Source organism: Monoraphidium neglectum, assembly GCF_000611645.1.
Source record: "Monoraphidium neglectum strain SAG 48.87 unplaced genomic scaffold scaffold01286, whole genome shotgun sequence".
NCBI lineage: Eukaryota > Viridiplantae > Chlorophyta > Chlorophyceae > Sphaeropleales > Selenastraceae > Monoraphidium > Monoraphidium neglectum.
Genome location: NW_014012342.1, coordinates 1 through 15,298, shown reverse-complemented (window position 1 = coordinate 15,298; position 15,298 = coordinate 1). Strand labels below are relative to the sequence as shown.

The 15,298-nt window shown below is 64.6% G+C and overlaps 4 protein-coding genes across 4 annotated transcripts; 1 reads left to right on the top strand and 3 right to left on the bottom strand.

Moving 5' to 3' along the window:
* Positions 1-57: 57 nt before the first annotated feature.
* On the bottom strand, positions 58-3,686 carry MNEG_7331 (hypothetical protein; the record flags this gene model as incomplete). Its single annotated transcript, XM_014044199.1, has 10 exons — positions 58-67; positions 839-905; positions 1,092-1,188; positions 1,540-1,722; positions 1,955-2,013; positions 2,266-2,336; positions 2,673-2,737; positions 3,110-3,175; positions 3,384-3,443; positions 3,636-3,686. 10 exons carry the CDS (start codon positions 3,684-3,686, stop codon positions 58-60), a joined length of 729 nt encoding a protein of 242 aa, XP_013899653.1.
* A 1,522-nt stretch (positions 3,687-5,208) lies between these two features.
* MNEG_7330 (hypothetical protein) lies at positions 5,209-10,138 on the top strand (the record flags this gene model as incomplete). The annotated part of the gene is made up of 9 exons (XM_014044198.1): positions 5,209-5,241; positions 5,584-5,722; positions 5,988-6,126; positions 6,441-7,011; positions 7,315-7,376; positions 7,805-7,973; positions 8,380-8,546; positions 8,945-9,314; positions 9,485-10,138. The coding sequence occupies 9 exons, from the start codon at positions 5,209-5,211 to the stop codon at positions 10,136-10,138; spliced, it is 2,304 nt and encodes a 767-aa protein (XP_013899652.1).
* A 1,217-nt stretch (positions 10,139-11,355) lies between these two features.
* On the bottom strand, positions 11,356-12,018 carry MNEG_7329 (hypothetical protein; the record flags this gene model as incomplete). The annotated part of the gene is made up of 3 exons (XM_014044197.1): positions 11,356-11,358; positions 11,579-11,758; positions 11,950-12,018. The coding sequence occupies 3 exons, from the start codon at positions 12,016-12,018 to the stop codon at positions 11,356-11,358; spliced, it is 252 nt and encodes an 83-aa protein (XP_013899651.1).
* Positions 12,019-12,686: 668 nt separating this feature from the next.
* On the bottom strand, positions 12,687-12,841 carry MNEG_7328 (hypothetical protein; the record flags this gene model as incomplete). Its single annotated transcript, XM_014044196.1, has 1 exon — positions 12,687-12,841. A coding segment is annotated over one exon (155 nt), but the record flags the coding sequence as incomplete, so codon positions are not given.
* Positions 12,842-15,298: the final 2,457 nt, after the last annotated feature.

The following is a 15,298-nucleotide window of genomic DNA, read 5'->3' as shown; positions in this document are numbered from 1 at the left end:
GTGGGGGGCCGACGCCGTTGGGGCGGGAGTGGGGGGCTAGGTTGTACCAAGTCAGAGTCATCTGCACCTGTTGGTGTTGGCAACAGAAAAATAAGAGGCCGAGACACACCGTGGAGAAGAGCGGGAGATATACAGGTGGACACAGGGGGTAAGTAGGGAGGAAGAGGGGCACGTAGAGGCAGGGGGAGAGGTCAAGGGGACAGAGCAAACGCAGGGAAGGGGCAGGTGGCAGCCGCCAGGCTGGTTGCTGGGGCGACTTGGCCTGCTGTCCGAACGCTGCAACAGCGCAGTGGCATGCGGCCTGCGGCTGCGCGCTTCGACACCGCAGTGGCGTGCGGCTGGTGCAGGCAGCCAGGCTCTCTGCCGCCATAAGTCGCACCCAGGATACCAGGTGCACTGCAAGAACAATAAGGGGGAGCAACCAAAGTTTGCCACGACCTAGCGGCCGCTAGGTTGCTTCCCCATTTAGCAAACTCTGCATAAAAGTGAGTTCCACCGCACCTGTATGCTCTTGGCTGGCCCCGTCTCCATGACTTGGCCGTCGTCCCGCCCGCGCCCCCAACCCACCAGCCGCGCCGCGAGCGCGGGGGCGAGGGCGCCGCCGCCAACTGAGGACGCCAGGTCGTCGGGGCGCCACCTGAGGGTACGCGCGCCAATGCGTGCGCGCACGGGCGTGCGTGCGTGTGCAGGTGGGGACGGTGCGGGGCCGGGCACTGTGGGGACCGAGCGGCGCCGGTCGAGCGCGTCGTGCACGCACGAGCCACGCCTGGTAAATCATGCACTTTGCTGTCGCAGACTCAGAGGGCGTATTGCGTGGTATGCGTGCGAAGGCACACACCTTGCTAAGTCAGTGGCAACCTTCAGGCCTGCCTTCTCGAGCGCGCCCGCCACCTGGCCGCCCAGACCTATGATGACGTCATCATTCCATGCCACGTCCGTCCAGGGTTCAGGTTTGGGATTGTGGCGGTTCTGCTTGCCAAAACTAATGGTCGGCCGTCTACTGCAAGTCGAGAGCACGCATCTGTTGATCTGTTTCACTCCTAACCAACTTTGGCCCTGCGCGGCAGACCCGGCGCAGCATTCAAGCCTACCAGGCAGGCTCGCCACCGACGTCTGTTGAAGCAGCCGCCGCACCGCAGCCGCCGTCTCCAGCGCAAACAGGCCGTCGGGCTTGGCCGCGCGGCTGGCCTGCGGGGGGCGGGGGCGGGGCGGCTGGGTTAAAGATAATGAACAGCTGCCGAATGAACGGAGCGAGGGGGCTTCTGATTGTGGCGTTGCGCAATCTGTGTCAATTATGCCTGGTCGACTTCATCGAGCGCTGCATATTCTGAAAGAGTGAGCTTGCCTACCTCACGAGGGGCCAGGACTTGGGCTGATGTTTCAGGGGTCAAGACGCGCCCTGCGTCAACGCCCCCAAACACAGCACAGCGACTACCATCTAAAATGTAGACGCTTGCCCACCCCCGCCTGCTGGCGGCCCCGCCCCATACGCCCAGCTGTCGGTGGCCCCTCTCGCCCCTTCTAAACAAAGGATCGCACCAGCTTCGCCAGGAGCTTGTTAGTGGCGACGCCCACGCTCAGCACCAGGCCCAGTTCCGCGCGGCTGGCGTCCCGGATCGCGCTGCCCAGCCGGATGCCCGGGGACAGGTCCCACGCCTCCGCCTCCTCACCTTCCTCCCCCGCGCCCCGCCCGCCGCCGCCGCCGCCGCCGCCGGCGGGCATCTGCGCGGCGAGGGTGCGGGGGTATGCGTGGCCGTTTGGTCCGCTGCAACCCCACGTGTTTGTTGCGGCCGCTGCCGGGGCCAACCCACGTGTTCCGCGCGCAAGTCTTGCCGCGACGTCCCGCGGCTGGTTGCGTGGTCCGCCAGTGATCCCGAGCTCATTGAACACCTTTGGGCGCCCTGGTGCCCCGCTGCCACTGCAGGTAAGGCCCCAGTCTCATGGAGGGGCTCACCCCTGCGGGCGCTTGGCACAGCACGTATGCTTCATCGATGCTGGCCTTCTCGACGACGGCTGGGGGGGTTGCGCGGTGCCGCAAAGGTGTGGAATCGGGGGGCGTCAAGGGGGCGTCAAGGGGGCGTAAAAGGGGCGTTCTAGGGGTGTTGCAACAGGGCATCCCTGAGGACGGCTGCTTGTGGGTTGGGTGCAGATGGGGGTTTGGTAATGAAGGTGGTGGTGGTGGTGGTGGTGATGGTGTTGGTGGTGATGGTGTTCATGGTGGGCAAATGAATGGGTGACCTGCATTCAACCAGCCCGCTAGCGCACCCGCGTTGACGAAGCGCCGCAGCAGGCGCATCAGGGCGCCCGATGCCTCGCGGTACGGCCTGTAGGACACCCTGCGGCGCAGATGACGCGCCCGGGTGACGAGGGTGACGAAGCAGGTGTGGCGGTAACAGAGGACGGCGAGCGGGCGCAGAGCCCCCATGGTGCTCATGCTGAAAGGGGTGGGGCGTTTCTGAGCGCCCAGCCCGGCTGTGGGCGCGCTGCACGCGTCACTTAAACGTCGCCTCGGCAGCCGAAGTTTGCGCAATGGACGAGCCAGGATAAGCGTCCAGTCTACTTGAGTCCCAGTGTGTATGCCTCTTGTTCCAATCTTATTGTGCCAGCTTGGCGGCCCTGCTCTTCGCCCCCCTATATTCCCCTTGATTGCTGTCCTGCACACTCCAACGCACCTGTTCCCGCCCTCCAAGAAGACGTGCACCAACCGGCCGCCGTTGCGCTCCAATATCGCCCTTGCCTGCGGGGTCGAGGTGGGAGAGGAGCCGTGTGACATGTCAGGGAGGTGTGGCCAGCCACACGCCATGTGCCGCCATCAGGATGCGTGGTCGGCCACAAGCCATGTGACATCTTCAGGATGCGTGGTCGGCCACCAAGCAAGGGGGCACCCAATGACGGGAAGGTGAGAAGCCAGCGCCATGCTGGCCGAGGGCCTGCTCGCGCGGCATTGGGCGCGCTGCCCCCCGGGCCAGCCGCCGCCGACGCTGGTCCCGCCAGGCACGCAGGCAGGCAGGCAGCGCAAGGCGCGGCGGCGGTCGCAGGCAGAGCTCCCTGTGGGGGTGGGTGTCCCGCATTCTGGTAACTGAGGCTGGCCCCGCGGGCTCTGTCTGACCTGGGCAGGCACCATGTGCTTCTGCACCCCCAGCCGTCTTGCTTGATGGTCGACGCTGATGACGTCCTGTTGGGTTTGATTAGTCAGGTTTTCATCGTAATCGGGCTGGTGGTTTCTCAGAAACGACGGTGAGTGCAGGTCGAGACGCCCAGAGCTTCCATGCGTTGGCGTGGCTGCTGGCGGCCAGCGACGCGCGCTTCAGACAGCCCGCCGCTTGGGCGATTCGGGCCGCAAGAGTCCCGTCTGGTGCTGGGGACCGGGTGGGGGGGCTCACGTACTGCTGCAGGATGGCCAGGGGCTTCCCCACCAAACTTGGGTCGCGCAGCACCTCAACCTGCGGCGCGTGCGGCGGAGCCACCATGCCGACACGCGTTTGGACGGAAATTCAGGATGGGTATCGCGGCTGGGTATCGCGGCGGCCGTTGATCTAGAGCTATCCTTGACTCCTCCAAACGTTGCTGACACGATGCTGAATGGCCCCCCTCCCGCAGTGCGTGCGGGTGACTGCGGCCGTGCAAGTGCGCACCTGGCAGAAGAACGCATCAGCATCGACATGCAGCACAATTTGCTGCGGCATGGTCGTCTGATGGAAGAAGAGAGGCCCGCGCGTCCCCACACGCGCAGTTGCGTATGGCGCCTGGAGCTCACAGCGCCGCGAAGCACGGGCAGCATGCGGCCGCAAACGCGGGCAGGCTGCGCGAGCTGAGAGGTGCTGGCCTACATCATTGCAAGCATACTATATCTGCACGGTTCGTGGACGGCCAACTCGTGAAACCTTTGGAGTGATCTAATTGCAACTCTTTTTGCAATCTTCTTAGTCGCAATCACGATCAAACTATCGCTTTGTGCAATTTCATGCTACGGACCTCCTTCTGCTCACCCAGCAGTGGTCGCATAATTGCTAGTGACATACACAACCCCCACAGGATCCCCGTGCTCAGCCCACATCGCCATTTGTTTGATCCACGGCGCAAGAACCGATCGTCCGACGTATTTTCGGGATATAGCTTAGCGTCAGCGGCGCGGCGCGTGCGCCCGCACCTCGTGCTGCCCGGGCAAGGCGCTCGCAGCCCCTGACGCTGCGGCGCCCCTCTGCCGCCATGCCCAACCACTGGACCAGCAGCGTCCCGGATTGGGTGCGGCGCGCCGCGCGGCTGTCTATCGCGCTATGGCTCTTCACCTTCACGGGGGCGACGCTCTGGATGCTGACTGGTGCGGACAGCTGCATGAGTAGCGAAGCCGGGGGCCCTGTGCTGGAGGCGCATGACGCAACGTGGACCTGATGCATGGGCGCATGGGCTATACCCAGCAAAGCATATGCTGCCGCGCTGCTGTCTCACCCCGGAAAGGCATCTGCAATCCCTCACCCACCACCAAGCGCCGCCAGCCCCTCCTCCATCCCTCTCTGGCCCCATGCAATCCCTGGCGCCTGCGCCAGACGAACAGAAGGAGGTCTGGGGGGATGAGGTGCGGCAGTCGTGCAACTGGGGAGCAGTGACATGGTGAGAGCCGACACGCGCCCCCTGCATCCACCTTCCCTGGCTGGTCCCTGGATTAGGCTGCGTGGAGCCCGTTGCCCTTGAATGCGGCCCCTCATCGCGCTGTGTGCTCCTGCTGTCGGCCTTGCCGCAGCAGCGGCAGGCGCGACCGCACCGCTGCCCCCGACCCGGGCCCCCTGCCGTGCTCAAGCTGCCAATGCCACGCTTAGCGCTTTCCCCCTTGCTGCGCTTTTTGACAACCCTGGCCGCAGCGCCGTCGTCGCTTCGAGCCCTTTGATTGGCAAGGTGAGCGCACCCACTGCAGCCAGATGTGCACGCTCGTCGAGCAGTGGTCGCGCATATGAGCCTGCCAGGTTAACGCATACAGTGAACAGCCTCTTAGACACACACTCGTCATTTGATATTCCACACAAACACATATACAAACACATGTACTTACACACAACACACACAGACACATTCACATCCTCACACATACACACGTGCAGGAGCATACGTGCATGTGCAATGCTTTCAAATGTGCACGTCAATTTCTCAACCCCCCCAAAGGTCGTCCAGCTGAGCGGAGAGCGCACCCTTGGCACAGTCCTGGGGGGTCTCATGGGTTATGTAATATACGACTACGTGGTGCAGGTGGGCGTGCGGGGTTAGGGGAGGGTGTGGCAAGCAAGGGCAGGGATTAGGGTTCGGCTGGGGGTCGATCTTGGCTGACTTTCAGACTGGGAGACAACCCCAACGGCACAGATGCTACCGCACAACCTGACACCACCCACCAGATCCCTTCAACGCAAGTTTTGAAGATCCATGCACACATGCATGAACGCACGCATGCATGAGCGCAACCACACACGTGTGCGTGCGAGCGCCCAAGCATATAAATACGCGCGCACACGCGCGCGCGCACACACACGCACACGCACACACACACATACACACACACACACTCACATTGTGCACACTCAACACCGCCCGCAGAACCCCCTGACCCCAGATTCCTGGGACATGCCCATCCTCTGCACGGCGGCATCCCTGGTGGGCGTGCTGTCGTGCTGGCTGTCACACAAATTCAAACTGGATCAGTCCATGCGGCTGTTCGTCATCACGTTTGTCCTCGGTGGGTGGCTGGTGCGGCCGCGTGGTGGGGTGTGATGCAATGATACTCTGGGTCTAAGGTTCTGCATTCGGGCAGGTGAATTGCGTAGATTTTGGCGCCAGACTGTGTGGGAGTTTTGAGGGTTCAAAGAGCCCCTCTTGTCAAATGCTGGCCTTCGCGGGTGGGCAGTGCCTCGGCCCTATGAGCCCTCGCAGATTGCAAGTCCACCAGCGCGAGCCAGCTGTCTTCGACACTCTCACCCCTGCTGTTGTTCCGACGCCTGCAGTCACGTTTGGTGCGCACCCCCAGCGGGGCGCGAGCATGGTGGCGCTGCTGCGCACGAGCGGCATCATCATCGGGGTCTTCGTCATCATGTCGCTGACTGTGTTGGTGCTCCCAAAATCAGCCTGCATAGGGGCCCTCAGGTATGGTGGAGTACGTCGCCGATTTGTGATTGTCATTCCCATACATGCTTGCACAGAGGCGTTTATGTGTGGCTCAGGCCCAGCAAAGAGCATCAGGCAGGCGCCACCTGGCGACAGGATGCTGGCATATGATCCGGGCAGCATGCTGCATCCAGGTTCCACACTCCTGACTTCTCCAGGCACACTGCTGCGCCATGCAAGATTCATCGCCCAGAGCTGGCCCCACCAGCTGACGCTGAGGCGCCCAGCTGACATGCAGTGGGATCGCCCGGCCGAGATGGCGCCCGCCCACCCACCTGACTTGCCAACCACAGGGAGTCGCGCACACTCATCAACTTGCTGGTTGAGCTGAACGCCACAGTCGCCACCGCCGCGCGCCACCGCGCCGCCGCGCACAAGGCTGCCGGCGGCAAGCCGCCGAGCCGCGGCGCGGCGCCTTGCGACGCAGCCGGCGAACAGAGCGAGGCGGGGCCGACCTTGCTGCAGCAGAAGCAGCAGAAGGCGGCGGCGGCGCCGCCTGCCGCGAAGCTGCCCGCGGCCGCGGCGCCGGTGGTGGCGCGGCCGGCGGCGGCGGCGGGGTGGGCGAGGGGTGGCTACATGCCGCTGCCCGACGCTGATGTGGAAGACCCGGTCGCCGGCTCCGGGCCGGCGGATGCAGCCGCCGCCGTGGCCGTCGCGCGGGCCGCCTCATCTGGGCGCGCTGCCTCGCCTTGGAAGCCGGCCGCCGCGGGCCGACGGCCGGCGGCGGCGGGTTCCGCAGGGGAGCTTCGAAACCAGGGGCTGCGGAATGGGGGTTGCGGGCCCGGCGGGGGCGCGGCCGATGATATGGGATGCGAGGAGGATCACGAGGCGCATTATGAGAAAACACTTGCAGATGTCTACACGGTGAGCTTGGGGCAGGCGGGTCCGCCGATCTGGGTGGGCTGATCTGAGGCGGGGGGCGGCGTTGTTGTGTGACATTACCTCTGGCGCTGCGACGGGATGGGGGCCGCCGGCGTCTGAGCAATGGGTGCGGCTTGGGCGCCTCACGCGCGCTTGCCTGTGTTCCATCCGTCGCCATACATGTTACCCGCTCACCCCACCCCCCAAAACACAATACACTTGTGCGCACTTTCGGTCACACCTTCCCTCCCTGCGACCTTCACCACCCTTGGACTCACAATGAACCTCGGACTCTCGCATTGGCAGTGTGTGTTCAAGCTAAAGGAGTTGTTGGATCTCAGCCAAAACGAGCTCTACCTGCACCACTGGTGGGGGCCGAGGGGGATGGGCGCCCCCGTGTCGCGTGCGCTTTAGGGCTAGTCAAGGCGCCGCTGCGGCCCGCGCGCCCGCTGCAACGGCATGTGCATCCCAGTGCACGTTCGGCACACGCGAGCATGTGTGTGTGTATGTGTGCGCGTGTGCATGTGCATGTGAGCGTGTGTGTGCCCCCGCGTGTGTGTGTGACAGCGAGAGAGAGAGTCTCTGTTTGTGTGTGTGTGTGTGTGTGTGTGTGTGTGCGCGCGCGCGCGCGCAAGCCAAAGCAGGCGCTACCCTCTACGTCGCCCTCCACCACATTACTTAATCCACGGCCACCGCGCCCTCATCACCCTTCTTGAAACGATTCTCGTCCGTGTGTGTTCGCCCAGATCCCACCGCCTCAATCTTTCACCTCAATGTTTGACCACGTTGACCGCAGCTGGGGCCACCACCTGGTCCTGCCGCTGTTCATGGGCCGCACCCTCTGCGCCTGCCTGGCCGGGGCGTCCCAGTGGCGGCCGCCGCTGCAGGGGCTTGAGGCCCTGAGCACCAGCGTGCGGAGGTTTGCGCGGCTGCTGTACACGCTGCACTTGTCGTACGAGGACGTGGTGGGTGGCAGGCATACGCTTAAGTGTGTGTGTGTGTGCAAGTGTGAGTGTGCGTGTGTGTGCACTAATGTGTGTGTGTGTGGTGGAGGAGGGGGGCGTCTTCGCGCATGCCTGTGTGTGCAAAAGCATGCATGTGTGTGTGACGATGCACGATCGTGTAGCCAGCCTGTCGCGCCCAAAGCACGTCACTCTGCGCTGTCTCAGAGGGAGGCAGAGCGCACCTTGCCATGCGCCCATGACCGCGACGGGCTCCTCCCAAGCGCCGGCACCTAAACATCAAACCAAACTTCATCCCTCCTCAGCTATCCTGCCGCCTAATAACCTCCTACAAGCAAGGAATATCTCAACTTAGGGGAAACGATCTGATAGTTTTTCCTGCCCTCCCCATCCGCCCGCCCCGCCCCAGCTGTCCTCGGAGTTCACCCTGGCCCAGCAGCTGCGCCTGGCGCCCGACACCTTTGCCGCGATCGCCGCCCACCTTGACGGCGCCCTGAGGGCGGTCGCGGACGCGTACCCCTCAAAACGCCACATATGCGTCGACGAGCTGCGCGCTTTCTCGAGCTCGGTGGACGGGTGGGTGCTTGTGATGGTGGATTTTGAGAGCGGCGGTCGTGTTTGTGAGTTTTACAGCCCAACATGGGGACCAGAACATGCGGAACGGCCTGCCAAAGCGCACGCGCGCCTGGGCAAGCGGACAGGCGGCGGGACCTGGGCAAGTTTTGTCCTGCACCGGCATTTTGGGGGGGTGCAGTTCGGGCATTTCTGGGTGCGGGGGCTCGTCATTTTCCACCGGCCAGCTGCCCTCGTCTGCATGCTGCGCAAGCCTTGGTTACTCTGGCGGAAGCGTCACCAGCACCCACACACTTTCCAGCCGACCTCCGGCTGACCCGTCATTCACCCTGATGTTACAACACACACATGGGAGGAGAAATCGACCTCACCCCCTCCCCAAAACCAATCGTGTCCCCCAGACTTCTCGACATCTCGACCGCCGGGCGCGACGCGGTCGTTGAGGAGCTGACGCGCGCGCGCCCCAAGCCCAAGCGCCCGATGCGGGAGCTCCAGGAGCACGCCGCTCGCGCCGCCTCCCTCACCCTCGGGCCCGCGGGCGGCCTCGACGGCTTGCTGGGCTCGCCGGCCGGCCCGCGGGACGCGCCGGGGACGTTTGTGACAAAGGATGGTAGTTGCCTGCCCCGGACTGTCCAAACGTGGCTGCAGCCAGGGCTGCTGTCGGGCGCCGGCGGCGGCGGCGGCGACGGGGGCGGCGGCGCGGCGGCGGAGGCGCGGGTGACGCAGCAGTGGCGGATGGCGGCGGCGCGCGCGTCGGACAGACCCGTGCAGGTGCGTGCTGCCGGTTGGGGCGCGTCGCCGGCCGTTCCGTTCGCTGACACACGCCGAAACCCCCACGGCCAGCACGCCTGCAAGGAGGGGACTGTTTCTGGCAGGCAATGCAGCACGCACTCATACGCCCCTTCATAATCAACAATCCAATCACTCCCTCTTTTACCCAGGTGTCGCTGCTTAGCGCCGTCCTGCGGCGCAACAAGCTGGCCCCGGGCAACGGCGGCGGCGCCAGCGGCGGCGGCGCACCAGCAGCGGCCGCCTTGCCCCTCGACCCCGCCGCGCCGCCGTCGCTCGAGCTCGCGAGCGCACTCTCCGCACCGCCCAGCGGCCAGGACCCTTTCTTAGCCTCCTCTGCCCCAGCCGAGAGCGCAGCAGCTGCGGCGGCCGCGGCCGCGGCCGCCGCGGCGGCGGCCTCCGGCGCGTCGCCCGCGCTGGGGGTGCGCGCAGCCGCGGCCAGCCCCTCCGCGGCAGAGGTGACGTGGCACGACGGGGCGGCCTCTTCGCCCGACGACCCCGCCCGGGCGCTATCCATGCCGGCTGGCAGCGCAGAGGCCGGTGGCGCGTGGATGCTCCTCGCCGCCGAGCAGCTCCAGCGGCGGCAGCGGCAGCGACAGGAGGAGCGGCGGCGCGCGGACGACCGGGAGGCGAGCAGGCGGGCAGAGGCGGAGGAGCGGCAGCTGGAGAGTCGGCGGGCGGCGGCCGCGTCATCGGCGGCGGCCGCGGCGGCTCTGACTTCTGAGGTGCGGTTCTACAGCGTCCAATTGGTGCTGGAGGAGATGGTTGAGGAGCTGGAGGAGCTGTATTTGGCCGCCAGCAGGTAGGAGGGGTGTTGTCAGGCTTTTCGGGCTCCGAAGGGGCTTACAATCGCCTTGCGGCCAGCGTGCAGGTCTGCCTGCGCCTCTGCGTTTTCCGCTTGGGGTTTGAGCGAGCCTCGTCGGGCGCTTGCTGCCAGCAACTGCCGCGGGGGCGTGGATGAGGACTGACGGATGCGTGCTGGCAGCGGGTGCGCTGGCGGTGTGGGCGGGATACTGACGGGCCTTCAAGCTGCCTGCGACAGCGCCGAAACAGTTCGTCCGAGCAGCGCGCTGCCCGTCCGTGGCCCGCGCTGGTCTGGGCGGACGGACTGATTGGAGCATCCGCAACATATAAGGTGCATGGAGGGCAGCTGAGAGCACATACCGGTACCAACCATCGTTGTGCCGTAGTGGCGGCCATCAGCTGCCCACGCCCCTCCGCGGGCCGCCGGTTCCCCCCATGCATATGCCCTCCCGCAGGGTGATGGAGGGCCTGCCAATGGGGGTGTGAGTTTGTCGTTCCCTCGCAGCGCAGCTGCATGCGGCGCATACTGGTGGGTGTCCGCTTGCCCTTCATCTGGTGCCTGTTTTGGCTGATCCCATTGCTGGCAATGCTGTCCGCTGCGAGCCAGAAAGCCATCGGCCTGGGCTCGCAATCATGTGTTCTCCAGACCTCCTTGCACATGTGTTTAATTGAGTGAAGCGACTGACCAGGGACCCAGGGGTTTCACGAGCTCAACAGGCCCTGCGTTACACTGGGCAAGCTATTCTAAAAGTGTGACAACGCATCACATACGTGCCCGCTCGTGGGGGACGAGGCAGCCTCAGCCGCACAGGTGGAGGCCACCAGTGGCGCCCCTCGCCTGCCGGCGGCGCGCGGGGAGCGAAACGGATGCATTCGATGCTACATGCCGCGGTGTGTGAAAGTCCTTCGGTGCATGTCAAGCCAGGGGGGGGGGGTAGGGGGTTCTTAAGCATGACGGCGCAGCCGCCGGTGGCTGCGCCACTCCACCGCGACCCCATCCGTCGGGATCAAGCGAGGCTGGCAGCAGGGCGCAGCACGACCTGCTGATGCCTGCTAATGCGGAAGCAGCCGACCGCCCCGGAGAGAGGGGCCCCGGGTGCAGGCCGGCCCGCCGGGGCGTCTTGGCGAGGCCGGCGCCGCAACGGGCGCGGCAGTTCGCTCGCGTCCGCGTGTGCCGCTGCCGGCGCCGACGGGCTGCCCCTCCAAGCGTAGCGTCCCCTCACTGCAGTGCGGAGGAGAGGCGGCGTCGAGGGGTGTCGCGTGTTGTCAGGGCGAAGACGATGTGCGTCCCCAAGCCGCGCGATCGAGCCCCAAGCGAGCGAGGGTAGAAACGCTAGGAAGCCCAGTCCGGCGCCACCGCCGCAGCTGCGCTCTGCCACGCCCGGCGGCCATCCCAAGGGGTGTCTGATCGGAAAAGAGGCGTTGGTTTTTTCAATGCTCACATAGGTGGCGTGCTTCCAGTGCAGGAGGGCCTTGATATCGTGGTCGGCCACGCTGTACTTCGCGAGGATCTGGCGCAGCGCAGCCTCGTCCGCCGCCGCGTGCTGCGCCTTGGCGGTCTCGTCCTGCTCGGCCTGGTTCTTCACCTTGCCCAGGATCTTGCGCAGGATGCGCTCGTCCTCCTACGGACAGGATTGTGAGGAGAACGGGATGCTGAGGGCGCCGCCATGGCATGTGCCATGTCGCAAGCTCTCTCGTTTGCGGCGCCATGGACAACGCAGCAGGGGTGGCGGCGAGCCCAACGCGCCTCTGCCAAGCTCTCGGTATGCGCGCAGACGATCGTACTGGCATTCCAAAGTTCCTTGCAGCACACCTTGTTGAAGTACAGGTTCTCCACTGCCGACTCGTGCTCGTCGAAGCCCTTCACGCCCGACAGTGCCATGCTTCGAGTAAAACCAGCCAGCTTAAGTTGCTGCGCTGCCGAGGCCACGAGCGAGCGGCGGGCTGCGGAGAGCATGGTGATCTCGACAGGTGAGATCTGCTTCTGTCGCGACGAGCTCGTCGGGTTGTTGAAACGCCAAGTATCTAATGTGGAACGACGAGGACGCTGTACATATGCCGGATGGGTGTCGCGATGGGTGCCATACTGTGTTGGCCAGTGCAGATGCTGCCCGGTCACGCCTGTCATGACGCGGACGACTCGCCGGGCGCGCTCAGGCCACACACGAGTGCAGTGGGTTTGAGTTGACGTGGTTTCATTCTACTGTGCTCCTGGCAGGATGTGACCACAATTTCTGGAAAACCCAGCTTCTCATGGTGCCGAGACACCACACCGCACTACCTGTGAACATGACCCCGCTCGGCTGGTGTGCAGCAGCTGCCTGCAATTTGCTGACACGGTCTGGTGGCGTTTTACGAGCGTGTTGCATGTGACGTGTCATCTGATTCACCAGGTGGTCCTGTGCAGCAAGGATGTGAAAAGCCAAGTGATACGCATGCTGCCTTCGTTGCTGCGGGAGAGGACTGCGACAAAATCCACCATCAAGGGCTTCATATCAATGGGCGAGCCGCTCACAGTGGACATTTCCCCGTAATACTCCTCTGGAAAGCCTACTGCTGCTGCTGCTGCTGCTGCTGCTGCTGCTGCTGCTGCTGCTGCTGCTGCTGCTGCTGCTGCTGCTGCTGCTGCTGCTGCTGCTGCTGCTGCTGTTGCCCTGCCTTTGCATCGCAGCCGCCTGTCTCATCCCGCAGCCAGTGCGGCAGCTCTGCAATGTCAGGCGCAGCACAGGCGTATCCACGTCAGCCGCAAGCCGTTCCACAGCCAGGCGAGCACGGGCGACTCCGCCGCTCTCGCCGCCTTCCTCCCGCCTGCACGCGCTCGATGCAGGGCAGCGGGACCGGCTCATGCAGCCTCAGCGCAGGCGCCAGCAGACTTCCTTCGCTGTCACAGCCTTGCAGCATGCCACGTGACCAGCTCTTCCGTACAGGCTGTGCTCGATGCCTGGACTCTTATGTGCTGCTCACAGGGCCCAGGACCTAGGCCGCGCGTGAGCCAAGGGAGAGCAGCACATGCTGCACACATTGCACAAAGTATTGCCTATGGTATTTAATGGATAGGTTCATGCAATACCGCGTGTACAGCCCTCAACTCGCTTTGAGTGGGCTTTGGGGCACTCCAGGGCGGTTGACTAAAGGACCCTGGGGTTGACTGATTCACCTGCGACCAGCCAGCGGCGCACTGTTCGGGTATTTGAGGCGTGTCAATCGATTTTTACGAACCCTTGAATGATCTCTCGCAGTGTTTTAGGCCCAAGGTTCTGGCAAAAGGCCGAGTGTCGCACGAAGTGCGTGGTGCCGCCCTGCTGTGGAACAGCAATGCTAAGAGAAAATTCATAATATGCTATGCCCATTGCGTGTCTTTTGCGATACAACTGCAAACACAGCTGCGTTGCAGATCATAATAAGTGTAGACTGCATCATAGGGCACGCTGGCATCTCAAACACTGATTGAAACGGTGGCTTGACATTCTAGGGCTGCCGTTGTCGTCGGTACTGATGGGCCCCGGTGCGGCGGGCAAGCTGCGATACCTGCCAGCGGGCGGCAGCAGCGTGCGCGCTAGTAAGGCGATTGCGATCGCCGTCGCCATCGCCTTGGTGGTCGCCGTGAACTTCCTGCATGTCATGCGGACGAGCGCGGACGTCCACAAAGCCGTGGACGACTTGGGGGCGCCGCTCAACGCAAACGCGGGGCTGACGAGGGCCGGCCGAGCTGGAGCAGGTATGGCGCGGCGACCCGATCTTGGCAGCACCCGCGGCAGCGGCGCCGGCGGGGCGGGCGGGGGCGTGAAGCCCCTGGTCAGCAATGAGAAGGAGGCGGCGGCGGTCGAGTACATCAGAAACGTCGCCCTGAAGACGCCGCAGCTGGTGAGGCGCCGCTGCACCTGCCCGCCCCTCCCCGCCAGCCCCCGCCACCGCGGCCGCGCCGGCGCGCGCCCCTCTGTCGGCCTGGGGCGCAGGCGAGGCCGGCGGCGGTTGGGGATGGCCGTTCACATCGCATGCGGACACGGCATGCATGCGCTGGGAGCCTTGGTCAACCCCAGCGCCCAGCATGAGGCACGCACACCTCGGCTACACCAGCCACCAGACAGCGGCCCCTGCATGAACCGTTCACGGTGCCGCCGCCACTGCCTTTTGCAGAGGCGGCCGCCGCAGCGAAATTTCTGGCTCAACACCACGACTTCTAAAAACGCAACTTTAGACAGCACAAGGGAAAAGGTGCGGGAGCTGGATGGATCACCCCCCCCCCCCCTTCGCCGCTAAGCAGACGCGATGGAGATAGGCGCCGACCTCTGCAGCTCCTGTAGGGCAGGTCCAAAGCAGCACCTGGCTTCCCGTTGATTGGGGGCAGCTGCAGGCCCAGGGTAGCTCAATTGTGGGATGCATCGTAACATCCTTGGCCGCTGCGCCCAGCCTGTGTCGCCTCTCGCGCACCCCGCTCGCGGAGCCACCCACCTCCGCTCCGTTTGCCCTGCCCTTGCCGCCTCACGCCTCCTGCTGCCTTCTCGGGTGCCAGGTCCGCACTTACTTGGCCAGCCGAGAATTCAAGCAGCGGCTGGATGCACTGAAGCGGCAGGTGCGCTGGGGCTGTGCTTTGACCGTCCTTTGACCGCCCTTTGACCAAAGCCCTTGGACCGGCACGACACGCGCGACACGCCCAAGCAATCGCGCAGCGATCACCGCCGTCGTTCTGCCCTGATGCGGGCAGCGTCGCATTTTGTTGCAACAAAACAAGTCAGCGAGCACGCACGCAGCCCAGCTGCTCCGAGTACATCAACGGTTTACAAATGATGGGCCCTCGCCGCGTGCCGCCCCCTGCTGACATGTGGTCATCGGTGGGACATGCGCCGCTGATATAATCTTCTCCTTTGCACTTACCGCATGCATGACTAAACCAGGAGGGCCACGAGCGCGGCATAGTCATCAGTGCTGGCGGGCACTACTACCTGCCACAGGCGAGCGGAGGGGCGCACGTTCCCCGCCCCTTGTCGTGGTGTGCGCTTCAGCAGCGGGTCGCTGTGGTCTTGGCTGCGCTCCATTTTCGCCGCTGCAGCCGCTGCAGGAAAAGCGGGCTGCGTGTGCTGAGGAGCTCTAGCTCGCCGCCTCCAGCCGCCCCCCGGCCCGCCGCCGTCCGGCCTTCAAGCAGAGCCCCAGCCGCGCCACAC